This window comes from Phaenicophaeus curvirostris, chromosome 22 (genome assembly GCF_032191515.1).
Source record: "Phaenicophaeus curvirostris isolate KB17595 chromosome 22, BPBGC_Pcur_1.0, whole genome shotgun sequence".
NCBI classification, from domain to species: domain Eukaryota; kingdom Metazoa; phylum Chordata; class Aves; order Cuculiformes; family Cuculidae; genus Phaenicophaeus; species Phaenicophaeus curvirostris.
In genome coordinates, this window is record NC_091413.1 from 8,321,721 (window position 1) to 8,349,185 (window position 27,465).

Here is a 27,465-nt window from a genome sequence, read left to right on the forward strand (position 1 = left end):
AAACAAATGCAGAGGGAAGATTCCGCTGGCAGCAGACTCTTCCAAAGTGCGATGCCTTAGGTATTTTAAGAACTTCATTAGTTTTGCTTAACGCAACATCAGAGCAAATATTTTGGAGTTAGAGACCAAAGTCCGTTTCTGCACTCGGGCTTGCCTACACGGTCACAATCTGTGCTCACCTGTGAAACAGCACATGCTTCATCTGGGTTCTCAAGACGCAGCAGCGAGAATTCAATCAAGACTTTACAGGCAGCTGCCACTGATTGCAGTTGGTTTCTTGGTACTGAAAAAAGCAGAAGTTAGGACTCAGTACAAGTGTAGAAATAAGACAGCGCAAAAAGTTCTCAATGCTTCCAGTAAAGCAGAAAGCTGTGCGACACGGATCCATGCACCTATCATCCCTAACACACAGATGTAATATAAATTCAGTCCTATTAAAATGTAACCCAAGAAATGCCAGCAAAGCAAGGATAATAACTTCTACCCAGACAAGATAGGTTAGAGAGGTAACACAGATTTCCCAGCAATGCTATTTAACACTGACAGAAGCACCGAAGAACATGAAACAAGTTGGCCAAGGCCACTTTATTTGCAGAAATTGCCAAATCCTGTCAGCCAAAATAACATAAAATAATTTGAGTAACAATGTTTTGACCATTAATTCCAATGTAATAACTTAATTGCTACAGAATCATCTAAGAATCCTGAAAGTAGACTTAAACGCTCCATTTAATCAAAAAAGAAGGCTTGAGACAAGTAGCAAAGGCACAAGCTCTGGTTTGCCATTACTGCATCCCAGGCACAGGAGAAGAGCAAGAGAGGCAAAGGAGGGAACACTTACTTAGACTGCACACAGTAGTGATGTAATGTGTAGAAAGTGCAACGAAGGATGAGTAGAAAGGCTCATACTGCTTGTCGTGGTGCAGGATTTCAGACTCGCTGCAAGGAGAGAACAGGAGAGGTATCAGTTGCACACAGTACAACAGTGGCACCAACACTCAGAGTGTGAGGGATCTGTTAGCAGATGTAAGGCAAGACCAGTAAAATCACACACTCTACAAATCAAAGCTCTAAGAATGGAACTCTCCTTTGTGCCCCATCTCCCATGTCCTCAGGACTGACGACCTCCAGAAGCAGGCAGAGCAGGCCATCAAAATCCCTTCCCATACAGGAAACGTAAGGAAACGGTTCAAACACTGCAAACATTTTGCCTTTCACCACTGACAGGTCAGCTTGTTTAACAACCACTCTCGGCCAGGGAGTCATTGATCGTTAAGTTATTCCAAGCTCAGCAGCCCATGTTGGGACTGTTTGTTCTGCTGACGCTCAGCAGGATTTGCCAGGACTGGAGCACAGGCATTCCCTTCTGCTCAGGCAGCGAGTCAACTGGAGTTTATGTACTTCTGCAAAAGGAAAGGATCAAACCAAGCACTTGCACAACAACAAATACACAAGACAGTGTTTGCAACAAAGTGAGGGGCAACGACTTCTGGCAGGTACTGCACAGCAGAGAAAAATAAATCTGCTGTCATCAGGCTGCAACTCACTGCTTCAGAGACCTACGCTACCCTGCCCTGCACACAGATCAGCACAAACCTCAGTGCAAGTGAAAATTTCACCCAACTCAAACGAAAAGTAAAGATCGCAAAGGACAATACGGATTGACACATGGAAAGACAAGGCCCTGAGGTTTCTCGGAATAGCTTGCTGGCCAGACAGAACAACTGTGGACAAGCAAACACGCTAAAGGCTGCTGCAGGAAAGTGTCACGCCACATCCCATTTGCACGGAATCCTGAAGGCAACCACCAAGAAGAACAGAGCTCTGCCTCCAGAGCAGTGCTGCCCTTAATTCCTCCTGCAACAGAACTAAGGCATCTGGATATCCACCTATGAAATGTTTAAATTACTTCCTTCCCCATTTTCCTTCACGGGTGTGAATGAGCAAGTTGGAAGTAAGACGATACAACTCAACTTCACCTGTCACTTTGCCTCTTGAAACAGTTCTCTCCACCTCCAGCAACAGCATTTTTTTCTGGAGGGCAGTGGGAGCGCAGGGTGACAGCCTGTTGTGCCACACTAAACCCAACTGCAATGAGGATTCCTCCAGTCTGGCAATGACAGCAATGTGGAGCGTGGCAGAGAATCCTTCACCCACCCACGCAGCACACCGACGGCTTTGGCAGGGAGGGCAGAGGAACAGGACACACCATTTCCTGCTGACCAATTTATGCCCTTTTCCCACCCTAAGTCATCATTTCCAGTCATAACACGAGGTGGCTGAAACAGCAGAAACTGTACAACGTATCATTTATTCTGGAAAAATGAAGAGAAAGAAATACTCGACAGCTCTGCTTTCGTTGTTCTGAGGGGTTTTTTATTTAGTCTACCCAAAAAGCTGAAATAGGGAAGCAGGAGTTATGAATCGAGAGGCTTCACCTGCAGATGCTCAGCAGCGTAACACAACCGAGTTCTGACGTCTCATGTGCCAGGCTTCCCCTCACCACCTCCTGCCAGTGCTGACAGATAAGGAACCCTCAGACCGGACACACAAAAACGTTGGTGCTCTCACATCCAGACAGTGATTTTGCTCATTCACCTCTTTATGCCCAACTATAAGCCAGCAGTAGATGTACACAATGCATTTTAAGAGACCAAATGGGAACGTGTAGGGAACAAGAGTACAGGAGAGCTCGACAGCTCCTCAGTGTCCATCCTGCTGTACAGTTCAAGCTGTGCAAGACAACATCTACGACGTGCAAGGCCACAAAGATGCAGAAAATAGAACAAGATGGGGAATAAGAGCCTTGAGTTTTCTTAAAACAGATCACAGACTTGTCATGGTTGTGACAAGCGAAAGGCATCTGTCAACTAATGATCGAGTCCTTGCAAATAAACATAAATTAAAGATATACTAGCTTAACCTGTGATGTGCTAGAGTTATTTTGCATATATATTGAGATGCAATAACAACTTTTGGCTAGCCGTATTGTGATTTATTGCTTAAATAACTTTTACTTCCCAAGGAAATTCATTACTCAGTCAAAGCAAGAAATCTCCATGTCAGTACCAAATACAACACCTCCACAGCGAATCATGGAATGGTTTGGCTTGGAAAGGGACCTCAAAGCCCATCCAGTTCCATCCTCCTGCCATGGGCAGGGACACCTCCCACTGGACCAGGGGCTCCAAGCCCCATCCAACCTGGCCTTGAACCCCTCCAGGGATGGGGCAGCCACCACTGCTCTGGACAACCTGGGCCACAGCCTCCCCACTCTCACAGGAAAACATTTCTTCCTAAGATCTCATCTCAATCTCCCCTCTTCCAGCTGAAAACCGACCCCCATGTCCTATCCCCACACTCCTTTCTCAGTTCTGCTTCCCAATCCCGAACAGGCCTGAAATAGACCCTTCCTGGATGCCAGCAAGCACAAAAGCAGCCTCGTGCTCAGAAAGGCCCAATGGCAGGGATTCTCCCTCTACTGCAAACCCTCCTCTGCAAACCTACCACCTCTGACTGCCACAGACAGCGTTCCACTCCAGTTCTACCTTTCCAAGTTAGCATTTCCATACTTTATGTCAAGTAAGAGGCCAAAGCCTATCAATTTAAGAATATACATACTACCCGACAATGCTTATACTTAAAAATCAAATACAAGAGTTGCCAAGAAAAGGTGTTTATTAATTTACTTTGAAAAGAACATTGTTAGGGATTCTGCTCTCATTGCACCAGATTTATTTACAGGGAAATCCAGCCACTTTGCAGAAGGTGCTGACGAACAGCCTCACTACCAGAGCTAACAATCATCTTCTAAAAATAACCTGAACAGATAAAACATTGCAGATTCAAAATCCTAAAACAGATCACTGTTCTGAATAAAGAGCATGGTTCCAAACATAAAGCTGTATTTTCTCCTCTGCAATTTGCCACGCATTACATCAAGGCATGAAATAAAAGATACTATCGTGTGAGACCCCAAGGTCCTTGCACTTGCTGAGATCCTGCAGGCTTTGAAGGGCAGGGAGCATCAGGCACCAACTCAAACCTCATGGCAGCGCTACTTAATAGAAGTGAACTGCTGTCTCCAGTGAGAAACAGAGCCATCCTTTTCCCTAACAGAGGAAACTTAGCTCTCCCAGAGGCCAAGTACACCCACTTAAGTATTTCTGTGTTGTTTGTCTGCCAAAACACTCCAACAATGAACTTTAGGCACAGCAACAGCAGAACTCTGAAAGGAAAAGCGAAGCCGAAGTGGTCCCTAAAGGAAAGAGGAACCTAAGAACTGCTCAAATTGTATCGCTACTTCCAGGTGAACTACCTGTGTGTCCATAAGCACAGAACGTTAATTAGAAACATCCGCTGCCTGCATGCTCAGCCACTCTATGCTAAGCAAAATACCACAAGGTTTTATTCATTATCTTCCTCAGCACAGCGTTTATTTGCTGTTTCCTAACAAGTTATTGTGGTCAGGGTAATATCTGTGCAACTGAGTAGAGCGCTGTGGCATTCACACCCAGGGGTTTAGTCCATAGAGCTGGGACTTGAACTGAACAGTTCCAGCGAGTGCTCCCTGCTCCCCGTATGCCAATTCCAGTTCAGAGACGGTGGCTTTGATCCACTCCAGCTTTGTTTTCCCTTAGGACACGAGCAGTGCTTTGCCAGGGAAGACCTCCAAGACCAGCACGGCACAGCACAGGCCCCAGGCACCACCGGCTCCCCCTCCAGAGCCCCCACAGGGCAGACACCAGCTCCCGCGTGCCCAGGGTGACACTGGCTCCAGTCCCACAGCGGCTCTCACCCCGCAGCGCCCACGGGGCGACCCCAGCTCCTGCCCCACTAGGCGCTCGGACAGCAGCAGCCCCGGACCCTGCCAGAGGCAGCCCCACGACGGGGCACAGCCCCTTCTCAAGGGCAGTGGGTGAAGCACTCCTGGCCACCGCTCAGGGCTCCTCACTGGAACAGGCTGCCCAGGGAGATTGGTTGAGTCACCTTCCCTGGAAGTGTTTAAGGGACGGGTGGAGGAGATGCTGAAGGGCATGGCTTAGTGATTGATGGGAATGGTTGGACTCGATGATCCAGCAGGTCTTTTCCAACCTGGTAATTCTACGATGTTTTTCCCCAATATCCAATCTGAACCTGCCCGGGCACAACTTGAGGCCATTTCCTCTCGCCCCATCTCGTCCCTTGGGAGCAGAGCCCAGCACCCACCTCACCAAAACCTCCTTCTAAGAGCTGCACAGAACGATGAGGTCTCCCCTCAGCCTCCTCTTCTCCAGGATAACCCCCCCCCAGGTCCCTCAGATTCTATGATTCTTTATCCCCGGCTGCCGCTGCCCCTGGCCGGCTCCGAGCAGGGCCGCTCCTCAACCACCCCACCAGCCCCGAGGGAGGAGACAGAGCCCGCGTCCCCCCGCGCCCTCCCGGCGGGCCCTCACCTCTCAATGACGGCGGCGAGCAGCTGCGGCAGCTCCTTCATCTCGAAGGCCGAGTAGGATGCGGAGAGCAGGGGCCGCACGGCCACCTCCCAGCCCGGTCCGGCCGCGGCCCCGGCGCCGCCGCCCGCCGCCATCTTTGCCGCTGCGCTGGGGCGGGGGAGGGGGCCGCGCCGGAAGCACCGCCCCGCGGCGCCGGAAGTGGCTCGCGGACTGGGGGGAGGCCGCGCGAACCAGGCGCGTGCGCAGTGCGTGAGTCAGCACTTTGCCGGCGGCGCGTGCGCCTTCCCCGGCCCCGCGGGCGCCTCCCAGCGGCCGAACGGGGAATCACAGGCAGTGACTGACCATGAGCCAGCAGTGGCCCAGGTGGCCAAGAAGGCCAATGGCATCTTGGCTTGGATCAGACACGGCGTGGCCAGCAGGGCCAGGGAGGTTCTTCTCCCTCTGGACTCGGCCCTGGTGAGACCGCTCCTCGAATCCTGGGGTCAGTTCTGGGCCCCTCCCCACAAGAAGGATGTTGAGGCTCTGGAGCGAGTCCAGAGAAGAGCAACGAAGCTGGGGAAGGGGCTGGAGAACAAGAGGAGCGTCTGAGAGAGCTGGGGGTGTTTATCCTGGAGAAGAGGAGGCTGAGGGGAGACCTCATTGCTCTCTCCAACTCCCTGAAAGGAGGTTGTGGAGAGGAGGGAGCTGGGCTCTTCTCCCAAGTGACAGGGGACAGGACAAGAGGGAATGGCCTCAAGCTCCACCAGGGGAGATTTAGGCTGGACATTAGGAAAAAAATTTTCACGGAAAGGGTCATTGGGCACTGTCAGAGGCTGCCCAGGGAGGGGGTTGAGTCACCTTCCCTGGAGGGGTTTAAGGGACAGATGGATGAGGTGCTGAGGGACATGGGTTAGTGATGGATGGGAATGCTTGGACTCGATGATCCGGTGGGTCTTTTCCCTGGCACAACTTGAGGCCATTTCCTCTTATCCCATCGCTGTCCCTTGGGAGCAGAGCCCAGCACTCACCTCACCACAACCTCTCCAGGAGCTGCAGCGAGCGATGAGGTCTCCCCTCAGCCTCCTCTTCTCCAGGATAAACCCCCCCAGGTCCCTCAGCCGTTCCCACAACTCCTGTTCTCCAGCCCCTTCCCAGCTCTGTTCCCCTCTCTGGACACACTTCAGCCCCTCAAGCAGAGGCAAAAAAGCAGCAGATGTGGCAGCACTCCGCCTTTATTGGAGCTGGGCTGTGATGGGGGGATGCAGGGAGGAGGAAGTGTCCCCACCACGCCACCTTGGCCCTGAGCGGTAGAACTAGATGCAGAGAAGGGTTGGAGGAGCCAGCGTCGGCATCTTCATAAATAAAGATCACAGATGGATGCAGCTGTGTGTCCTCAAGCACTGCAGTGAAGGTGTTTCCCACCCCATTTCTGACATTCCTCCCAACAAAGTGGCTCAATGCCACCACCTTCTCCTGTCGGGCCCCACGCACACAGCAGCATTCCCAGTCCAGCCACCACCTCTGACCCAGGCGCCAAGGATGAGGGGAGGATCAGGAGGAGGCACACCCCAGGAGTAGCTGCACTAGCGTTGGGGATTGTAGGGCTTTAACAGAAGACTGGGAGAGTTCTTTTTCAGTCATAACGGACCCATGTCTCTTTTCTATCTCTCTCCCCTTTCTTCACACCGGAGGAAATGTCAGCAGCACACCGTTGTGTTGAACAAGCAGCTTTTCCTCCCAGGTATCTCTCACAGAGCTGTCTGCATCCATCAGATCTACTACCAGCGGCAGTGCAGGGTAGCAGATCTTCGGGCAGCCCAGAGCGCAGACGACTCCTCACAGTGCCCTAGCGCCAGGCCCGGTTCAGCAGCTTCACCTGCGCCAGTCTCTTCGTGATCATTGTAGCAAAAACCAGCCCAAAGAGGACGCTGCTTATCAGCACGTAGTCGTAGTCATCTTTCAGGACATCAAACTGCTTCGATGGGTACACGCGGGTCTGGTAGATGTCCAGGCCATACGCAACAACCTACAGAGAGGGGATCAGGAGCTGGTAATGCAGCTTAGAGCATAAAACCAACAGTTCCTGCTGACTCAGGTCTGCAGTTCTGATCAAAAAGCGGTGACTGGAAGCTACAGCCCTCCCTTGCCAGAGGCTACAGCACAGCCCTGCTCTCCCACAAACCCACAGCTCTGCAGCAAAGCCTCTGCCCCACACCCACCAAACAAGTAGACTCCAGGCCAGAGGGGGCTGTGTATATCCCTCTCATCCGTGATATGGTTTGATTGTAGTTGATAAACCTCTCAGCATGGATCTGCACATCAGGGGAGTATGGGATCAGGTTCTCTTCCCTGAAAAGCATTTGAAGAGAAACAAAAATGAAATAAAACAGCGCACACAGTTTCCTGGTCTGACCACCACAAGCTGATGTGAAACACCAAACGTAGCAGCTTTTCCCAGTGCAGGTTTGGTTTTACTGCAGGGTGCAGATCAAACACGCCAGCCAGGTCAGACGGCACTGCAACAGCCTCCTTCTCTGCTTCTGAAGTTTGAAAAATAAATGTAATTCTAAAATTTTCAGAGAATTACTCAGACTCCTAGTTCTTAGAGCACAGACAACGGGCTGGTCCGGCTAGCAACAAGGTTTGCTGCTTTAAAAGCAAACTTATTCCTTTGTCACAGGCTGGGAACAAAGTGATCCCTTAATTTTATCTGTCTAGGACAAGTCATTCTACTTCATGCTACCCTACTGTACACAAAATCCAACCCTCTTACAAACTGCCCAGGAACAGCAGATCTCGCGCTTTCCTTACCTGCTTTGTTCTGTGGGAACCTCTGGGCGGCGAGGATCCAGCAGAGCCTTCGGCAGGGAGAGGATGGCCCCGGAGGGCAGCCCAACTGTGCATTAGAACAAATGCATCCTAAAACCAACTGTTTCTGACAGCGTTTTCTCACAGCTAACATAAATCATAGGATCACAGAATGGTTTGGGCAAAGCCCAGCCAGTTCCAACCCCCCGTCATGACACCTCCCATGGGATCAGGGGCTCCAAGCCCCATCCAACCTGGCCTTGAACCCCTCCAGGGATGGGGCAGCCACTCCTGCTCTGGGCAGCCTGGGCCAGGGCCTCCCCACCCTCAGAGCAAAACATTTCTCCCAAGATCTCATCTCATCTCAATCTCCCCTCTTGCAGCTAAAAACTGTTCCCCTTTGTCCCACACCTGCATTCCCTGATCAAGAGCCCCTCTCTATCTTTCCTGGAGCCCCTTTCAGTACTGGAAGCTGCTCTAACGTCTCCCTGAACAGCCCCAACTCTCTCAGCCTGTACTCGGATGGGAGGTGCTCCAGCCAAATGCTCTCTTGGTGCTTATCCTTGCACTTGTTGAAAGGCCAGAGCAGTCCACAGGTAGGATTTTTGACAGCAAACTGCATTTTGCCTGTGTTTCAGTGCAAAACCTTGGGTTGTGCAGGTAGCATGAACATATTCAGAATAGAACAGCATGCACTCACTGAGCAAGTGACGGCTGGTGATGCCTCGCTCGGTGATGGTGGCCTCCATGGCACTGATAGCAGATGGGAAGATGTACGACTGCTGGAGGACTTGAGGTAAAATTGGGCGGTCGAGAGAGCTGAAGGCTGTGGCATTGTATTGCTCTGTCCCCTCATACAGCTCCAGGACAGTGAACTCGTTCCGACGTGCCTTTGTGTTCCAGTATTGGTACTAAAACAAGAAAAAAATTTCAGGAACACAAGCAATAACACGTAATAATGGTCAAAAGTCTTCTTCATACAGGTTCAGCAGCTGCCCCTGCTGCCCAGATGTAAGGAACAAGGTAGAAGAACTCCTTACCACCACCCAGTTCTCTGAGTGGACAATGTGGACAGGTCCCTTCGCTTTCTTCTGTACTGAAGAGTGGATGATCCTGCCCGTGACTCCATCTATCAGATATATCCCAATAAAAGTGCGCTCATGATGTGTATCGGTGCTCTCTGTCACCACAGCCAGCAGGTTGGGATTCAAGGACTAGAGAACAAGGAAAGACAACCAAGACACACATTTCAGTGCCAAAGGCAGCCTCGTTTATCTGCATTTCAGACTGAAGAACAGAAGGCTCTGCAAAGACCTGATAGCAGCCTTCCAGTACCTGAAGGGGGCGTACAAGAAAGACAGGGAAGGACTTTTTACAAGGGCATGGAGTGATACGAAGAGGGGGAATGGCTTTAAATTAGAGGGGGAAGATTTAGACTAGATATTAAGAAGAAATTCTTCATGATGAAGGTGGAGAGGCCCTGGCAGAGGTTGCTCAGGGAAGTGGTAGCTGCCCCCATCCCTGGACGTGTTCAAGGCCAGGCTGGACGGAGCTTGGAGCCCCTGATCCAGTGGGAGGTGCCCCTGCCCATGGCAGGGGTGGGACTGGATGGGCTTTGAGGTCCCTTCCAACGCAAAGCATTCTATGATTTCATCTGGGACTACTCAGAGAACAAACAAAGTATCCTATCAGCACAAATCACCTGAAGCAATCAAGCAGCTATTTCCCCATCCTCAGAAGTTTGACAGATTTAATTGCTGCATGGAAACATTTTAGTAAAGAAACCTCCACCAAAAACAGCATCTACTGCAGGGAGTTATGGCCCCTGGTGCATGTATAGAAAAAATACAGCATTGCAGGGCAGTTAATCTCAACACAGAGCCTAGAAACAGTGCTGAGATCTCCCCATCAGATCATGCATTGACCAAAAGTCAACTAAACGCCCCAGTAGCACCTTATAGAGAACACTTCGGTCTCCCATCACACGGCCCTGGGAGTGCACGTGCTCATTGGACCTCTTCCCTTTGACAGAGACGATCCTCTGTACCTCAGGGGGGATCACCACCTCCCAGCTCTCCTCTGTCGACAGGTCCTGCAGGAGAAAAGCACCACATAGGAGGTTTTCCCTTGTCCTCCAAAGACACCTGTGAGATGCAGGGAGCATCTCTGCTTGAATTTTAAGTTTCTCAGGCACATTTTGAGGCTTAATTGTTTCTATTCTGAGCAAAACTCCACAAACCAAACAAGAGCTCTACAATTATCCAGAGGACATTTAGGAAAGTAATGTCACGTTAGCTGTAATGAGTCTTCCTTACCTTTTTCAGCCTGAATCCAGAGAGTTTTCCCAGCTCAGCATCAACAATATAAAAAAAGATCGAGTGGGCAATTTCTCTTAACTGGCGAACAACGTTTTTAGTTGCTGGGAAAGCTGTAACCTGGAAAAGAAGAATTGAAATACAGGTTAAAACTCAACTGAGATACAAGAGAAAAAGAAACAACGTGCACTATTTCAAACTCGTTTGTCGGGATGAGGTCTGTCTTACCAGAATAACCTCATAGTTTTGTGTGAAATGCAATTCAACTGCATTATTTTCTTATCTTGCTCTAAAAGGGACGGGAGTAATAAACCAGAACACAAAGAAAAATTGCCCCCAGGCAGAGCAATTCACCTTGTACTCATCATCAATCAGAAGCAGCACTTTGGCATAGTCTTGATCCATAATAGGCAGAAGTAAAGTCTGAAGAATTGGGCGCTTCAAAACAGGGGGAGCTACTTGACTTCTCTTCCCAAAGATGGGGTTGAAGACATACAGAAAGCTCATTTTGGTTTCCTGAAAAAGAAATCAAATGCAAAACTTTTTCCAGTGACAAAAGAGCTGCTTTTGTACCTATTACTTGCAGGTGTCAGCTGTTCACACCTTGGATTCAGCTGTTCTGACCTCAGAATGTTCTATTGGACACACTTATGCTCTGTCCCACATTTCTCTACCAAAACCATGCCACGTCATTACACTGTGTTCATGGCTTTAACTAAAACCTGACTGCCGCCGGCTGAAGCAGTCTCAACACACAACAATGTCTTCTCCTCCATTATGTGTGGAGCACTAAACATCCTGCAGTGAGCGAAGCACGGCCACTGTGGCCTGGCTAACAGAGATCACACATGGCAACTCACATGGTCAAAGAAACTGAATGAAATAATTTCCTTTGTTTCACTACAAGGCTTCAAAATGAGCATCCTTCCATTTCTAGAGCTCCATCTGCTTCCCTCCAGCTCTCAGTCTCCTCCTGTCCCCATGCCAGTGACAACCAGAGGTTCCCCAAAAAGACACTTTCTTCCTCCCTTTCAAAGGGCAGATTTCCATGCTAAGCTCGTTCAGTGGAGGGATGGAGGAAAGGGACTCACCTTGTCCTTAATGAGCAAGGTGCACTGTGGAGGGTGTGGGAAATGGGCTGTCGTTCTCTGGACCATCAGCTTGAAGGAGGAGCCTGGTCTCACATCCCTGAGGTACTGCTTCCACAGGATGGTGCCAGAACCGCTTTCAATACCAAAAAGCTGAGCAGAGACACATAGTAAAGGAAAAGCTTAGAACAATACATCTCTCATATTCAAGCACCGCATCTTTCTTTGGGATAGCACACAGAAAAAAAGAGCCTCAGTCCCTCTGCAAATCTATGACAGAACATTCCGTGCATCTTCTCACAACATTCTGCCCAAAGCCCGGCTAAAAACAAGGTTGGGAATTCAGAGCTGAGACTCTTTGCTACAGTGCAGAAACAGATTCCTACCCTAGCTTCCTCACCTTTCCTGAAGCGGTGACCATCACCATCATTTTCTGGAGGTTAAATTCATCTCTGGCCAAATTGTCAATGTTAATCTCATTTTTAATCTGGCTCCGGGGTTTCCTGGCATCATAGAACATCTTCCAAAGATGTGCGGTCCAAGCTTGCAGCAGGATGAGCTGCGAGGACAGCCGCTTTAGAAACATGCCCAGTAAACCATCTGCAGAGAGACCAATAGTGGTAACGAGAGGAAAACACTATGTCCCACTCTTTAACTGGCATTACAGTCTCACCCAGTGGAAGAAACGCTGCCATGCACAAACCTACAATAATCCTTTGCCTTTGCCTTTGCCTCCCTCTCCAGAACAGATTTATAGTTACTGTTTCTATGACATACCCTGCCATTTATCAACCTTTTCCCACTTCACAGGGGTGTAGCTCATTCCAAAAGATGCTCTCATCAGCTGAAAGCAAACCTTCCTGCACAACACATTGCCTCTTCCTTGTGTTCCTCCTTTCTCACTGGTACGCTCACAGCAAGTGCCCACCTAAAGCTTACCCATCTGCAAGATCTTTACCTCCCTCTGCACTCACAGCAAAAGAAGCCCTTGGAGTTAAAAAATACTTAATTCTGCCCAATCAGTGGTTATATTTAAGCTTCTCAAAATAAGCAAGGCACCAGGAAAGCAAGCAGAGAGACCAAATTCCACTACAAAGAGCTACTCAGAAGTATTAGAAAGCACACGTGCAATCTGAGGTTACCTTGAATGGCTGCATCCAGGACAGCAAGAGAAAACAAAATAAAGAAAAACCAAAAGCTATTGCAAACGAGTCTTCCAGAAGGAGTCAGAGGGAAATGCTTAAGAGAGATGGCCAAAATCCCTCCTGCTGCTACTGACTGGGTTTCTCATAAAACAATGTGCCAGTACTCATGTCACCTGTGTTTGGCATTGAACCTCAACAGTTCAGACAGAAATGGGTTTATTTCTGCTCATTTTAATCACCATCAGTGGAAATTCGTATCTTAACTCTCATCTCAGAAAAAAAGAAAACAATAAAAATGTTTGTTCAGGAAGAAAAGGAAACCCACAAAGGCAATTCCATTTCATCTATGGCTTACCTGCTTTCTTTCCAAATTCTCCCTCCAGCTCAGCCTGTGCGCCTGTCAGAGGCAGATCCACCATCTCCAAGCTCACCACTTCTGCCAGGGACTCCTCTCGACTCCACACAACCTTTCCTGTAGAGAGATACAAATAGAATATTGGGAAATTGATGTCACCGACATGGATTTTCAATCCCTTCTGCAAACGAACGCTATCACCATAAGGTTCTTATCTGAAGAAGCTCTGAGACAGATCTACAATAGGACTTGGACTCTCATCCTATGAAAAGCCTTTTGAAATCTGCTGAAACCCCATGAAATCCAAAGGTTGTGGCTACACAAAGAACAGTGCAGAACCCTTTTCTCAGATGAGACATCTCATGAGGCTGAAGGCATCTCCAATATCTTTTATGGGCCTTTGGACAATTACAACTAATTTTGCCAGTTTCCCAATGATAAAATTTGGGACTTGGAATTCTCTTCTTGCCCCCCAGAGATGAGGTGTGCACTGTTAAAAACAGAGCAGGCTGGCCATTCACCAGTCACCTGGCTGCTGGAGGAACATCAGCATGTGGTCTTCTGTTTGTACCAAGGCTCGGTAGCCCACAGAGTCATCCTTCTTCAGGAAAACTTGGATGTAGAGCTGGAAAAAAGAGCAAGCACAACAGCGAGGTCAACAATCACATCATCTCCTTGGAGAAAGCAGAACTCAAAGATGAAATAAAGCAGTGTGACTGCATGCAGTAAACCAGCTGTCTACAGAATGGCTTTTGCCTGGTCTGAAGGGCTACACCAATGCCATCAAATCAGGGCATGGAGGGCTCTACGAGTCTGATAAACCATGGGACAGAAACAATCCCTGCTCACCTGCTGTGGCTTGGCACCACTCTGCTCCAGCGTAAAGGTAATCGTGGTATCCAACAACCTTTGTCCAGTTTCAACTAGGTAGAGATTAATATTGTAGGTCTGATTGGAACAGGTTAAGAACTCCTATAACAAGGAGCGGAAAATAGCCAAGTTAAACATACATGCCACATCGAATTCTGCAGAAGGATTTCTTGTTGAGCAAGAACCGTGTCTCCAAGATGGTTTTAGATTATTTATATACAACTGCTGCAAATTATCAGGCTCCAAAACCACTGTGTGAGACCTTTTGCATTCGGTTTCCACACACAAAAGAAGAAAATGGACTATTGGTAACTTCAGTCATTCTCAGGAACAAGCACACTGAATACCTGCTTCTGGGATTCCTCTAAAGTGCTTCCTGCATGAACGCCCTCAGAACTTCCAGGTTTCTGAAATGAGGATGAGCAGAAATAACACAGGTTCAGACCCCCATGGGAGTATAAAGAAAATAGGTTTGTGACTGCCTGACAAGGCTCAGCCTGACTCTGAAAACAGGCAGAAAACAGCTCTGTTCTATTCTATACTAGATAAAAATGAAACCTCTGCTACCCCTATGAACTGAAGCCTTCTGTGGGTCAAGTAAAGCTAATTCTGAGGTTATGTACCCAGCTTACACAAGGCTGAAACAGGCTGCATGCTTCACCGTGCAAGAGGCAGCCTTAGCTGGATGTAATCAAGCCCTCCTTGCATCACCATTGCTTCATAGACCTGAGATGCTAATTAAACCTTCCTCAAGTCAGTAACAATACTTGGCCTCAGAAGGAAAGCACCTGTGGAACCACCCCAAACTGTGTCCATACTGGAGCTGTGTTGGTTACAGGGCAGGCAAACCACTCACCAGTTCGCTCCTGCAGGTCATCACAGCAGCCACAGTTTTCTCCCCAGTGGTTGCAAAACTCACCAGAGCTGCCTGAAAAGAAATGAAATAGCAGAAGATCACAAAACAAACAAGAAAATCCCCAAACCCCAACAAAACCTACCTGTGCAGCAAATAAAGCTGCACTGGAATTGAACACCCATGACCTTTCACAGCCTAATTTCAAATTCTGTTGTTTCATCAATGGAAAAAAATAGTTGTAACATTGAGAATGTTTCTCAAATGTGGAAACAGTTGACCTGCCACAGGTTTTTGAACCATTATGTCTAGCCTTACTGAGGTTTTAAAGGTTGTTTCCTTACCATGACCTCTCAGCCAGCCTGACAAAAGCACCACTGGCCTCTTTGACAACACACAGCTCAGACCCAGGAAACCACCCCAATACTGCGAGGTGACAACAAAGCATACTGGCACCAATGCCTGGAAATGCTTCAGCAGCCAGCATAAATGAAATCAAATGATCCTCAGTCAGAGCACAATTGAAGGGAGAAGCTCAGTAGCTTGTTCAGAACACTTAATACAGAGGCATGTGCTTGGTTAAAAAAGTTTTAGGCTGTAAATGGCACTGTCACGTGAGGTATCTTGCTTACCTGCTGGAAGTCCCGGAGGTGGCTGAGCAGCCCGTGTTTGTACTGCAGCAAGGAGAAGCGGCTCGGAGAAAGCTGCAGGAAGAACTGAGTCCGTGAAGCACCAATGACATGGGGCTGAGTAGCCAATATCCGGGGCTGGAAGCCATCAGCAAACTCCAGGTCGAGTGACTGCAAAAGGGAGACAAGCACATGTGTTTGTGACAACTTTTCCTCCACTGAAACTGATACCTTCCTGTTATCAGCAGTAATATAAGCTTTATGAAGAAAAAAGGAGAACTAGTCTCCCATTGGGGCAAACTATGGAAACATGAAAGCAGAGGAATCATTACGCAGATACAAGGCAGTCTTCCCTCAATTTACAACTCATCCTCCTCCCCACCCTGTCTCGAGTCATTCTGGAGGTCCCTGACAGAACCCCTGTGCCGTCAGGCTCAGGCACAGAAATAGCGGGACAACAGATAGCATACAAGGCTCTTTCAGCACATCTCACCTGCAGTGGGATCTGCTTCATCTCCTGCTCCGTCTCCAAGGAGCAAACATAGAGTGAATGCGAGTCTGTGTCTACGCACACCAGCACAGCCTCCCCCACCACGCTGCAGGCACCGTTTAGAGTCTTCAGCCAGGGCGCTGCTACTCTGCTCTGCCAAGCGAGACATAAATAGATGAACTTATCAACGGCACAAACTCTTCAGAAAAAAAACAACTGTGACACAGCCAAGAACTTAAGTCAGTTATTTTTACCCGTTGGCCTGAGAGAAAACTATCAACCTGTAATTTCCAGGATGGATTTGAACAGGATAGGCTTGTACAGCCTGGAGAAGAGAAAGCTTCAGGGAGACCTTAGAGCAGCTTCCAGTACTGAAAGGGGTTCTAGGAAAGCTGAGGAGGGGCTCTTGATCAGGGACTGCAGAGATAGGACGAGGGGGAACAGTTTTGAGCTGGAAGAGGGGAGATTGAGATGAGATCTTAGGGAGAAATGTTTTGCTCTGAGGGTGGGGAGGCCTTGGCCTGGGCTGCCCAGAGCAGTGGTGGCTGCCCCATCCCTGGAGGGTTCAAGGCCAAGTTGGATGGGGCTTGGAGCCCCTGATCCAGTGGGAGGTGTCCCTGCCCTTGGCAGGGCTTGGAACTGATGGGTTTTGAGGTCCCCTACAACTCAAATGATTCTATGGTGCTAGAACTAATGGCTGCAGGTCCAATTCAGTTTTGCTTTCAGGGCATTCAGCAGTAAAACCCATTTATCAGCCTGCAGGCAACACCCCAGCAAAAGGGAGGTTCACCTGTACTTCAACAGTTAAACACTCCATACACCACATCACATCACATCTACTTCGAAGCACGTTTGTTAACATCAAAGTCAGTGTTTTGGATCCACAATCAAGCAGTACCTGTTTTATAATTTCTCCATCTTCTACATTAAACGTTACAATGTTCAAGTGGCTCTGGGGAACAATTCCAAGCACGTGGATCACTCCAGTCCCACAGGAATACAACAGCTGGTACTGGATACCCTCACTGCAAGAGAAGCAGCAATCATGAAGCATCGTGTTCTCACGCTGCTGCTTTCATAAGTTTTCAAAATATAAAACGCACGTGCCACCCTTTCCACCCCAGGTCACCAGGCTCCTCATAACAACTTTATGCTTCTACTTGAAATGTTTTCTTACTTTTCTGGTAAGTGTTCTGCCCATTTCTGATGCCCATTGGAGAGGTAGAGAAGAGAGATAGCTGCCTTCTTCAGGACTGCCACATATTTCACCACATCCTGCAGCCCCACCAAACCAGCTGCCTGGAAACTACGCACAGATCAGAGGTAAGAAGTTAGAAAGTTAATTTCTTCTAAGAAACACAATCATTCTGAAGACCTGCTTCAAACACTCAGCATCAGTCTCAAAGTACAGTTTATAGTCTACTTTATCCCTACTTGTCAGTCTCAACAGTGAGCATTAGGTTGGAATCCAAACACCCTAAAATTGATGCACGTTTAACACGCTGGGTATTTGAAAAGAAAACTTGCCTATATAAAAAACTTTTATCTCTTTTTCTTACCAGTTTGATAAGAAATAGGAACAACAACAGATCTTACTGTAAGGCTCAGGCATTCCTGAAAAATTCCTAGAATGGTTTGGGTTGGAAGGGACCTTAAAGCCCACCTGGTTCCAACCCCCTGCCATGGGCAGGAACACCTCCCATTGGATTTGGTTGCTCAAATGCTGTTCCGGAAACCTGACATCTAACTGATTTTTCCCTATAATGCAAATCCAAACAAAGTCAACCACCTCTTTCCCCCTATCCAGCACAGGATTCCAAAGGGAAAGACAAAGTGCCAACATGAAAGCCTACCTGCCAGCATCCAGGGACGTCTCCCAGTTCAACCCTCCAATGTTGGTCTCCCAGGAACGCAGAATGCGCCCAGCATTGGACACCGTGATGGCATCTACCCAGGAAATGAACACAGAACTTGTGTCCCACCACTGATCAAGAAAGCAGTGAAATCTGCCAGGTTCAACTCCTGGCTGATCTCCCAGGTGCCCAGACACACTGCTGGCCCCAGCAGCCACCCACATGTCCTCCTTACCCTGCCCATGGATCAGCATCGCATCTATCACTCCTTCGGGCGTCCCCTTGTCTACATGGCGCCACACTGAAGGAAAGAGAGCTCGGTCGGAATAAGAGTTAAGTGTTGCTCCCCCAAACGCATCTGTTTGTTATTATTCCAAAACTTAAGCTCTTTACGGCACCAAGTTCCTGCAGAGAACAGTCTGTCTGTCCTAAGGAACAGCTTGGAACTGCCAGCTGCATCCCCTTAGTCTGACAAAACACTATTGCCAGCGTTAATTTATCACTACAATAATGTAACACAACAATTGATGCAGCCTCCCCAGCACACCAGGCACAAAACGCTGCTTCACTCACAGATGTCACCACTCCTGGAGTTCAGGGCGGCGACCACGTTCTTCTCAGTAGCCACCACGAGCTTCTTCGAGCCCTGTAAGGCCTCCAAGGAGGCGAACTTGAGTTTTCCCACATACTGCTGTCTCCTGCAGGGGAATGCGAGCAGGGTGAGCCAGGACAACGGGACAGGAGGGCAAAGGACAACGGGAGGGGCAGGGCGGCAGGGATGGGGGGCGGAGGCTGTGAAGAGAAGGGCGGCACGCCGGGCCCAGGGCCCGTTTGCAGGAGGAGGAACGCGGCGCGGCGGGGTCCGGCGGGGCCCTCCGCTGCCCGCCAGCGCTCACCAGTCGAACTTGCCCACTTGGTCCTCGTAGACGGCGGCGGCGAGCGGCAGGAGCGGCAGCAGCGCCCACAGCGCCCTCCCGGCCGCCGCCATGGCCGCCCCCGGCCGCACCGCAGGGCCCTCCGCGCGGGGGCTGCCCGCACCACCGCCTGAGCGGGGGCGTTAGCGCAGGGGCTGCCCTCGCTACTGCCTGCGCGGAAATTCTCCCTGCAGGGGCCTCAGCGCCACCGCCGCGCTCGAGGTGGGACTTACCGCCGGGGCTGTCCGCGCCGCTGCCTGCGCGGAAACATCCCCCTCCGCGCGCGCTGCCGGATGGTGCAGGCGGCGCGCGGGGCAGCCCGCAGGCGCTCCCGGCAGCTCACGCGGCGCCGCGGGGGCCTCGCACCACGATGCCGAAATCCAAGCGGGACCGCAAGGGTGAGCGCGCGGCGTCCCCGGCCCCGTCCCCGTTCCCGTTCCTCTTCCCGTTCCCCCGGGCCCGCCCCGCCGCCCTAACGCTGTCTCTCCGCTCCCCGCAGTCTCCCTCACGCAGACGCCCAGAAAGGGGTTGGAGGCCAAGCAGGCGCTCATCACTGAGGTGAGGCCGGCCCGGGCCGCTGCCCCCCGCCCCTCCCCGCTGCCCTAATCCCCGCTTCCTCCCGGTCCCCGCTGCCCCCGCCCCAGCTCCTCGGTCCTTCCCAGTCCTTGCTGTCCCCAGGTATGCGCAGTGCCTGATCCACGCTCCCTCCCTGTCCACGCTGCCCCTCAGTTCCTCTCGCTGCCTCTCCAATCCCTGTTGCCCCTAGGTACCCATTGCCCCCAGACCCCTACTTCTTCCTTCTCCCCACTGCCCCCCAGTCCCTGCTCTGCCTTGGTCCCTGCTTTGCCTCTTCTGCCCCCTCAGGCCCCATGTTCTCCTGCTGCCCCCTGATCCCCGCTTTCCACAGTTCCCTGGGTCCCCGTGGTGCCCTGGTTTGCACTCCTCGCTGTTTCTCCAGTCCCCAAGGCATCCCCATAGTGCTCTGCTACCTCTCGGTCCCTGTGGCCCCAGGATCCTTGCGATTCCCAAATCCCTGTGGTCCCCCCTATTCCATTCCCCACTCCCTGTCCTGCTCCTTCCTTGATGCCCCACCACTGCCTCCCTAGTTCCCACTGCTGTGCTCCCCTCACTAACTGGTCCATCACAGCTCCGGCGATGCGTGGACACCTACAAGTACATTTACATCTTCTCAGTAGCCAACATGCGGAACAACAAACTGAAAGATGTCCGCAATGCCTGGAAGCACAGCAGGTGAGCTGGGGCAGCAGGAGGGGGAGGTCACTGGCACGGAGCGCAGCCTGGGAACCACCTCCCTTCTTTCTCTTGCTGCTCTAGGATCTTCTTTGGGAAGAACAAGGTAATGATGGTGGCACTGGGACGTGAGCCAAGCAGTGAGTACAGAGAGAACCTGCACAAGGTAGGGCTGGGTCTGCAGCACGGAGCCTCACACAGGGCAGCTAGTGGCAGGGAGGGCAGAACTGTCAGGGGCTGGAGTCTACACAGCTGTTCTGCTATCCAGAGGGACCCGGACAGAGAGGAGGGCAGAGCTGCCTGGGGCCAAAACCTTCTGCTCCACCATGCAGTCACTCTGCTCTCTAGGAGGGATCTGACTGGGGAGGAGGGCAGAGCTGCTTGGGGCTGGAGATCTCCAACTCCCCCTGCAGCCGCTTCACTTTCTGGGAGGGACCCAGCTGGCCCCGAGTGCTGCCCCAGCCCCATGTGCTGCTCCCTTCCTCCAGGTCAGCAGACGGCTGAAAGGCGAGGTGGGTCTGCTCTTCACTGACCGCACCAGGGACGAGGTCAATGAGTGAGTACTCCAGTGTCAGTGCCCGGGTGGGAAGCAGCCTGTCCTCCATCCCACCCCTCCCCTTCCTGACGTTCCCCTTGAAATAATGAGGCTCCTCCTCTCTTGATCAGGGAGCACAGAAATAGGAAGAGGGGGAACAGTTTTGAGCTGAAAGAGGGGAGATTGAGAAGAGATCTTAGGGAGAAATGTTTTGCTGTGAGGGTGGGGAGGCCCTGGCCCAGGTTGCCCAGAGCAGGGGTGGCTGCCCCATCCCTGGAGGGGTTGAAGGCCAGGTTGGATGGTGCTGGGAGCCCCTGATCCAGTGGGAGGTGTCCCTGCCCATGGCAGAGGGTTGGAACCGGCTGGCCTTTGTAGTCCCTTCCAACCCAGGCCATTCCGTGATTCCTTCCCTACTGTCCTGTGGCTGAAGCTCTGGGTACCGGTCTCTATCCCAGGTGGTTCTCCAAGTTCAGAGAGGTGGACTTTGCCCGCGCGGGGAACAAGGCAACGTACGCGGTCAGCCTGGACACAGGACCCCTGGAGCAGTTCCCCCACTCCATGGAGCCGCAGCTGCGGCAGCTGGGGTTGCCAACGGCACTGAAGAAAGGTATGTTTGGTGGCCGAGAAGGTGAGCAGTGTTGGTCACCATGCAGGCAGGGTCTTCTGAGGAGAAGGTTAAATGATCCAGTGAAATTTAGCTTAATGGAGAAAGTCCCACAGACAACTTTCTCCTTGGACTGGTGCCGAATTCGTTGTGTTCCTCTTGTGCCATTCTTCAGAAACTGATGTCAAAGGACAAATGAAACTGTCCTGCTTAGAAGTCACCTGTGGGGTTTTCATTAGAGCCGATCCCTCCCACTCACGCTGATATCCGCAGGGAAGACATCAGCTACCACGGGTGGGGCATGAGAGGGTCTTGGCTCCATACCCCCGTTCTGGGAGGCTTACCCAGTATCTGTGAGCTTTTCTTCCTGCAGGAGTGGTGACGCTGCTGTCGGATTACGAAGTCTGCAAGGAAGGGGACGTTCTCACCCCCGAGCAAGCCCGTGTCCTGGTGGGTAATGCTGTAACGCCACAGCTACGCCAGCCTTTCCTTCCCCGACACAGAATAACCAACCATTAGGTGTAATCCCACTGGGAGTTCTGGGGTGGAGGTGAGAAGCGCTTCTGGTATTGGTCAGTGGGGTGCAGCAAGCATGCTCCTGCCTTCCCAGCAGCCACTGGTTTGGCTCCTGCTTTGCTGCAGTTCTCACCAGGAAAGCGGTCTTTACCCTAAGTGTTTTTGCCAGGCTGGCCACAGAGCAAAGCAGGAATGACAAATCTGTGTCCTTTCCTAGAAACTTTTTGGCTATGAGATGGCGGAGTTTAAAGTCACCATCAAATTTGTGTGGAATTCAGAGACTGGAGACTTCCAGAAGCTTGTAGGGGATACAACAGCAAAGGAGGCAGAAGAGGAGGAGGAAGAAGAGGAGGAGGGTGATGACAGCAGTGAGGGCTAGCAGCAGCCCTTGTGTGTGGACACGACAGCTCTTAGTTACAGACACAAGACGAGGATGATTCCCTTCTCAGATCGCACCCGGAGGACAAGGACAATGGGCTCACATACGTTCTTCATAGAAGATGACCTTATTATGTTCTTTTATATAAATCTGTACATAAAATCTCATGGTTGTGGCTGCTACCTGTCAACTGAGTGCCCCAGTATGGGGGAAATGCCACCTCAAACACGAGAGGGAAGCAGAAAGCACGTGAACAGAGTGCAGCTGAGAGGCAGCATGCCCTATACTGGGGATGCTGCAGGTTTGTTCTTCTATTTTGACAAAAGCATTAGAAGAAAGCAGCTGGCTAGCATAAAGACACTGCATGCTGACAGGGAACAATCAATAGCCAAGTTACAGCAATAGCTGAGAGACAGAAACTGTGTTAGAAAAAGATTTTATTCACCTGTGTGATTATTTAAGATTCCATGTGAAGGCAGAACCAAGGCCTTCCCCCAGTTATCTTTCCATTTTCCCCAATTAACTGCCCCTTTAATTTGTAGCGTGTGCTGCATAGATCCTTGACAGGAGAAGGGATAAGGCATGGTCCAACACAAGCACTGACAGCAGTGGGGGACCCTACAGAGCTTCATTACTACAGGAAACAATCGCCCCTGTTCGCGTGTTGGCAGGGGGCGTCTGCACTTGATATTCCACCCCAGGCAGCCACTGTCTCATTCCTCCCCTGTTCCCTAGCGGAAATAGTTGGGGCAGTCATGCGCGGTCAGGTTCCAGGCCTTATCAAACGCCTCCACCACAGGTGGGAGCAGGGGACCCTCCTCACTGTAGTCAAGGTTCTGCTCGAGCTGCTCCATGTTGGACATCCCAATGATCACTGCATCTCCAAGAGAACCCTGGGAAGCAGGAGGAGTTGGTCATGCCAAAAGAAACACAGTTCACCTCCTAAGCTGCTGCAAGACAAGCTTTCCAGTAAAGAACATCTGGTAACACCTGGATGCTTAGAAAGCCAACACTACAAAGTTCTGTTCAGGAGACCAGAGCATCTCCAAGTTCTGCCAACTCTTCAAAAGCTGCCCAATCCCTTTACAGGCTGCAGAGGAACATTTTGGGGAGATGGGGAACAGAACCATTGACCTCCCAGTTCCATGAAGAGCAAAGTGCTCTTCTGGCAGGGAAGCTGTGGGCAGGAAGCCAACAACCCAGCAAGCAGTGCTTAAAACTTTCCACTTCTTCCAGTCTGAACACAGGGTACAGGGGGAAACGAGCTGCCCGGCAGGCACAGTCGGCACAGTAGTATTCCTTTTGGAACACCACAAGTCCACAAGATAGACCAACTAAGAGCTGTATACAGACCTTTCCCTGTGCGCATGCTGCAACCCCTGCCCAGTGCTGGTGGTTCTACACAGGCTGCAGCCATGTCAGGTGCTTACCTGCAGTTTGGAGTGATTATACAGCCAGCGCAAAGCTGCAGCTGTCAGGCTCGGGGCGCTGGAACCGTATGCATCTTTCAGAGCTCTTTCTACCAGGGCAATTCCATCAAAATTGTGCTTCTTCCAGTACCTACAAGAAAAGAAATCGCACTATTGCTCTCAGGACCTCTTGTGAATGGTACATCTACATCGCAGTCACATACGAAAGGCTTTCAGGAAGCCTCATGCAACTTTTCGTAGGCTCCAAGGATTTCTGCAATCCTCTGCTGTAAGTCTGGGGGAGGCTAAACCTAAAAGCCGCTCTGCAAAGCCCAGTCACAAACCACAGCCCCATTCACATGTGTGGATGTAGTCACTGCACAAGCTTTGGTCAGGTCTGCTTCCCCTTGGCTGATTATTAGTCTGGGTTTTTATGCGGCCACTCCTGCCACATCCCCTTGCTTATCTGTCACCTCCAAACCCACCTGTCCCTGTAGGCTTGAGCCCAGTCATTCCCAAAAAATCTTCCAGTGGGCTGGCGATTGTCTTTGTCCTCATACTTGTATTTGCCAGTCAGTAGCCCTCCTGCAAAGGGTCAGCAGCACTTTTAGCAACAGCTTAACTCTTCTACAGTCTGTATTTCGCCTATTTTATCCCAAAGTCTTGCCATTCCCTCCCCGCACCTGCGAGCGGATTGTAGGCATAGAAGCGCAGTCCGTAGTATCTCAGGCAAGGGAACAGCTCAGTTTCCACCTGGCGAGTGGTTGCGTTGTACATACCCTGCACAAAGATGAGGGAGACAAGGAACTTCCAACACTGGCTCAGGACAGGTCACCAATGCCCAGAACAGCTTGTTCCCCACCCTTCCCTGACAACACCCTTCTCTTATCCAGACACGCGGCGCCAGGTTACACAAGGCTATCATCTGCTTAGGAACAGACTTCCCAAAGCATTGCAAACAACACAAAAGATTTACAGTTCCGCATGGAGTCACTGCCTCAAGCAACAAACGCATACTCGGCTTTTTCCAAGGACTCTGACCACTTTCTCATCACACGTGTCCTGAGAAGACTTTCTAGATAACTGTAGCAGCTTCCTTTTCCGTGGTTATATCTTGCATGTTGGGGATTGCTCTGAGATCTGGGACTCCCAGACCCTTCCCACAGTGAGGACACGGAGAACCATCCATATGTTACTGTTCTCTTGTTTGACTCATCTTAGCCTCCACAAAGGATGTACTGGACCACAGTGAGCCCCCACCCCTCACCTGGTACACGGTCGGCATCACCCAGTTGTTGTATTTGCAGATGGTGCAGATTTCTGCCACCTCCCAAGCTGCGTAGTTGGACAGACCAAATTCTTTAAACTTCCCCTGTGGATGAAGAAAAGGGCACTCAGTTCCAGTTTGTAAAAGTGCATTTGTAACTACAGGAAGCAAGATGCGTGTGGTGAAAAGGACAGCTGTTGAATTTTACTCCCAAGTTCCTTTCTCATCCCTGTTCACCTCTTTATACGACCTGAAAAAAATATCTCCTGCTTTCTGTTAATTTTCAATCCACATGCAGTTTAAATGGCACTGGTAGATTAATGCAAATCAGGAATTCTTCACCCATTGGCAGCACTAATCTTAATGCATCTGAAAGCAAAGTTCAGCTGTTCTAATGCTTCCAAGAGCTTTGCAGAACAAAGTACACCATGTGAACACACAGCAGGGCGCCAGTTGTTTGGCTTTGCCCTGGTCATCTGCCTACTCTCTTCCTAGTGTTGCGCAAACCGGGTGCTGTGGGAGGGCACATGGAGCAGCTCTGGTGTAAAAAGGTGATGAGAGGGAACCAAGGGCAGATGCAGGCTTGGATTGCCCACTTTACTTCTTTGTGCAGCTCATTGCAGGCACGCAGCGTCTCCTCTACTGGGGTCCCATGGTCAGGGGCATGGAGGTAGAAGAGCTCCACACTCTTCCTCTTCAGCCTCTCCAGGGATGTCTCCAGCTGCGATCGCACACTCTCAGGCTTCAACGTCTTCCCATCCCAGGGATTAGCCTTAGTGGCAACTTCCACTGGCAGAGAGAAAGAAAAACTGAATGAGCAGGGACATTTCCACTTTCAGGAAGGGAACAGGGTTTGAGGCAGAATGCAAACATTGCTTTAGCTGTTTCAGGGAAGGCCATTTTCCTCAGGGAACATGTCAGCCTAGCAGGGCAGTTCCCTCAGGACTGGCATCAGCCTGGCTGGGAAGACCCTTCTTGGTCTTGGGAGAAGTCCCTTCTTCTCAGTAAACAGGCCTAGGGAAAGCTCTTCTCCTTGGGGATGGAGTCAGCCAGGCAGGGAAGGCTCTTCCTCTCAGGGATGGCATAAGCTTGGCAGAAGAGACCTTCCTCCTCGGAGGAACAGGGCCCCAGGAAAGTTCTTCTCAGGGAATGGACTCGGGGGAAATCTTTCTTCTCAGTGATGACATCAGCCAGGATGGGAAGACACTTCTCCTCAACAAACAGGACCCTAGGAAAGCCCTTCTCCTCATGGATGGAGTTAGCCTGGCAGGGAAACCCCTTCTCCTTAGGGATGGAGTCAAGGAAGCAAGAGATACCCTTCTCCTCATGGACGGAGTCAGCGGGGCGGGGAAGGCTCTTCTCTGGGAACGGGCTTGCACAAAGTTCCTCCTCCTCGGAGAAAGAAGGGAAAGCCGTCTCTGAGACGGAGCCTGCCAGGCAGGGAAAACCCTTCTTGGGGCACACGCTCCAAAAAAATCTCTTTCTCCTCGGGATGGTGTCATCTAGGCAAGGCCATCCCTTCTCCTCAGGGATCAGCCTGGAAGAGGAGATCCTTCTCCTCAGGGAAACGGGCCCAGGGGAGTCCCTGCTCCTCGGGGAAAGGGCTCGGGCGAAGTCCCCCCTCCTCAGGGGTGGCTCAGCCAGGCAGGGACGCCGCTCGCCCTCAGGCCCCTCTCCCCCGGCCCCCCCATACCGGGCTCCGCGGTGCCGGGCAGCAGCTGGCCCAGGATGCGCTCGGACTCGCCGCCCGCGTACATGTAGGCGGTGTCGAGCAGGCGGTGGCCCCGCCGCAGGAAGGCGCGGAGCAGCGCGGCGCTGGCCTCGGGCCCCGCGCGCCGCCCCAGCTCCATCGCCCCCAGCACCGCGCCGGAACGCGGCCCCCGCGCCGACATCGCTCCCCGGGCTGCGGGGCCGCCGCGCACGCGCGGACAGACGGGGCCGCGGGGAGGGCGGTCCGCGTGCACTGCGCATGCGCGGAGGACATCGTCATCCTTATGGGATGAGGGAAGGGCTGTGGATGCATTTTCTTGGACTTCAGAAGACACTTTAACGCAATTTCTCATAAAATTCTGCTTCACAAACTGTCGGCTTCTAGACTGGCCGGGCGCACACTCTCCTGGGTGGAAAACTGGTTGGCTGGAGCGCCCAGAGAGTGGTGGGAAATGGAGTTAACTCCAGCTGGAGGCCAGTGACAAGTGGTGTCCCCAGGGCTCAGGGCTGGGTCCAGCCCTGGTCAATGTCTTTATCAATGACCTGGATGAAGGCATCGAGTGCACCCTGAGCAAGTTTGCGGACGACACTAAGCTGGGTGGAAGCGCTGATTTGCTGGAGGGTCGGGAGGCTCCAAAGGGATCTGAACAGGCTGGATCCATGGGCTGAGACCAACGGGATGAGGTTTAACAAGGCCAAATGCTGGGTCCTGCACTTGGGGCACAACAACCCTGAGCAGCTCCAGACTAGAAAGCTGCCTGGAGGAGAAGGACCTGGGGGTGTTGGTTGACAGCGACTGACCATGAGCCAGCAGTGGCCCAGGTGGCCAAGGAGGCCAAGGGCATCTTGGCTTGGATCAGAAACGGCGTGGCCAGCAGGTCCAGGGAGGTTCTTCTCCCTCTGTACTCAGCACTTGTGAGACCACACCTCGAATCCTGGGGTCAGTTCTGGGCCCCTCACCCCAAGAAGGATGTTGAGGCTCCGGAGCGAGTCCAGAGAAGAGCAACGAAGCTGGTGAAGGGGCTGGAGAACAAGAGGAGCGTCTGAGAGAGCTGGGGGT

The 27,465-nt window shown here is 51.3% G+C and overlaps 5 protein-coding genes across 9 annotated transcripts in view; 2 read left to right on the forward strand and 3 right to left on the reverse strand.

The window, feature by feature from the left end:
• The window catches only part of UBR4 (ubiquitin protein ligase E3 component n-recognin 4), a 90,667-nt gene extending 85,074 nt beyond the window's left edge, over positions 1-5,593 (reverse strand). For 4 of the 5 annotated variants that reach the window (XM_069874441.1, XM_069874440.1, XM_069874438.1 and 1 more), the window contains exons 1-3: positions 5,436-5,593; positions 842-939; positions 180-283 (exon numbers count right to left, since the gene is read on the reverse strand). In XM_069874441.1, the coding sequence (XP_069730542.1) occupies positions 180-283; positions 842-939; positions 5,436-5,569 (336 nt within the window). In that variant the 5' untranslated portion in view covers positions 5,570-5,593. The remainder of the gene's footprint in view (positions 1-179; positions 284-841; positions 940-5,435) is intronic. The other variant, XM_069874442.1, reaches the window with a different exon arrangement.
• MICOS10 (mitochondrial contact site and cristae organizing system subunit 10) overlaps positions 1-27,465 on the forward strand; it is a 285,369-nt gene that overhangs the window by 151,502 nt on the left and 106,402 nt on the right. The gene's annotated exons all lie outside the window — the stretch shown is intronic.
• On the reverse strand, positions 6,631-18,825 carry EMC1 (ER membrane protein complex subunit 1). Its single transcript, XM_069874535.1, has 23 exons — positions 18,717-18,825; positions 18,394-18,518; positions 18,056-18,121; positions 17,821-17,914; positions 17,145-17,273; positions 16,866-16,992; positions 15,971-16,120; positions 15,481-15,648; positions 14,852-14,923; positions 14,343-14,402; positions 13,975-14,097; positions 13,654-13,750; positions 13,126-13,242; positions 12,026-12,225; positions 11,629-11,778; positions 10,892-11,053; positions 10,538-10,657; positions 10,177-10,314; positions 9,263-9,436; positions 8,923-9,133; positions 8,226-8,310; positions 7,634-7,763; positions 6,631-7,440 (listed from the first exon to the last, which is right to left on the reverse strand). Exons 1-23 carry the CDS (start codon positions 18,806-18,808, stop codon positions 7,261-7,263), a joined length of 2,970 nt encoding a protein of 989 aa, XP_069730636.1. The 5' UTR covers positions 18,809-18,825; the 3' UTR covers positions 6,631-7,260.
• On the forward strand, positions 19,033-22,186 carry MRTO4 (MRT4 homolog, ribosome maturation factor). The gene is made up of 8 exons (XM_069874553.1): positions 19,033-19,132; positions 19,234-19,292; positions 19,882-19,985; positions 20,070-20,151; positions 20,474-20,541; positions 20,976-21,127; positions 21,498-21,574; positions 21,858-22,186. Exons 1-8 carry the CDS (start codon positions 19,105-19,107, stop codon positions 22,017-22,019), a joined length of 732 nt encoding a protein of 243 aa, XP_069730654.1. The 5' UTR covers positions 19,033-19,104; the 3' UTR covers positions 22,020-22,186.
• AKR7A2 (aldo-keto reductase family 7 member A2) lies at positions 22,440-26,589 on the reverse strand. Its single transcript, XM_069874552.1, has 7 exons — positions 26,389-26,589; positions 25,297-25,484; positions 24,696-24,800; positions 24,112-24,208; positions 23,914-24,013; positions 23,450-23,579; positions 22,440-22,912 (listed from the first exon to the last, which is right to left on the reverse strand). The coding sequence occupies exons 1-7, from the start codon at positions 26,585-26,587 to the stop codon at positions 22,751-22,753; spliced, it is 981 nt and encodes a 326-aa protein (XP_069730653.1). The 5' UTR covers positions 26,588-26,589; the 3' UTR covers positions 22,440-22,750.

Coding starts and splice junctions, on each gene's coding strand:
- EMC1 (XM_069874535.1), bottom strand. CDS start 18,808: ATGGCGGCGGCCGGGAGGGCGCTGTGGGCGCTGCTGCCGCTCCTGCCG. Junction 15,649..15,970: donor TGAAGCAGATCCCACTGCAG/GTGAGATGTGCT, acceptor TCCCTTTTGCAG/TCACTCGACCTGGAGTTTGC. Junction 14,403..14,851: donor TGACCTGCAGGAGCGAACTG/GTGAGTGGTTTG, acceptor TCCTCATTTCAG/AAACCTGGAAGTTCTGAGGG.
- MRTO4 (XM_069874553.1), top strand. CDS start 19,105: ATGCCGAAATCCAAGCGGGACCGCAAGG. Junction 19,133..19,233: donor ATCCAAGCGGGACCGCAAGG/GTGAGCGCGCGG, acceptor CGCTCCCCGCAG/TCTCCCTCACGCAGACGCCC. Junction 19,986..20,069: donor AATGCCTGGAAGCACAGCAG/GTGAGCTGGGGC, acceptor TTGCTGCTCTAG/GATCTTCTTTGGGAAGAACA.
- AKR7A2 (XM_069874552.1), bottom strand. CDS start 26,587: ATGTCGGCGCGGGGGCCGCGTTCCGGCGCGGTGCTGGGGGCGATGGAG. Junction 24,209..24,695: donor TGATGCCGACCGTGTACCAG/GTGAGGGGTGGG, acceptor ATCTTTGTGCAG/GGTATGTACAACGCAACCAC. Junction 24,014..24,111: donor TGCCTACAATCCGCTCGCAG/GTGCGGGGAGGG, acceptor GACCCTTTGCAG/GAGGGCTACTGACTGGCAAA.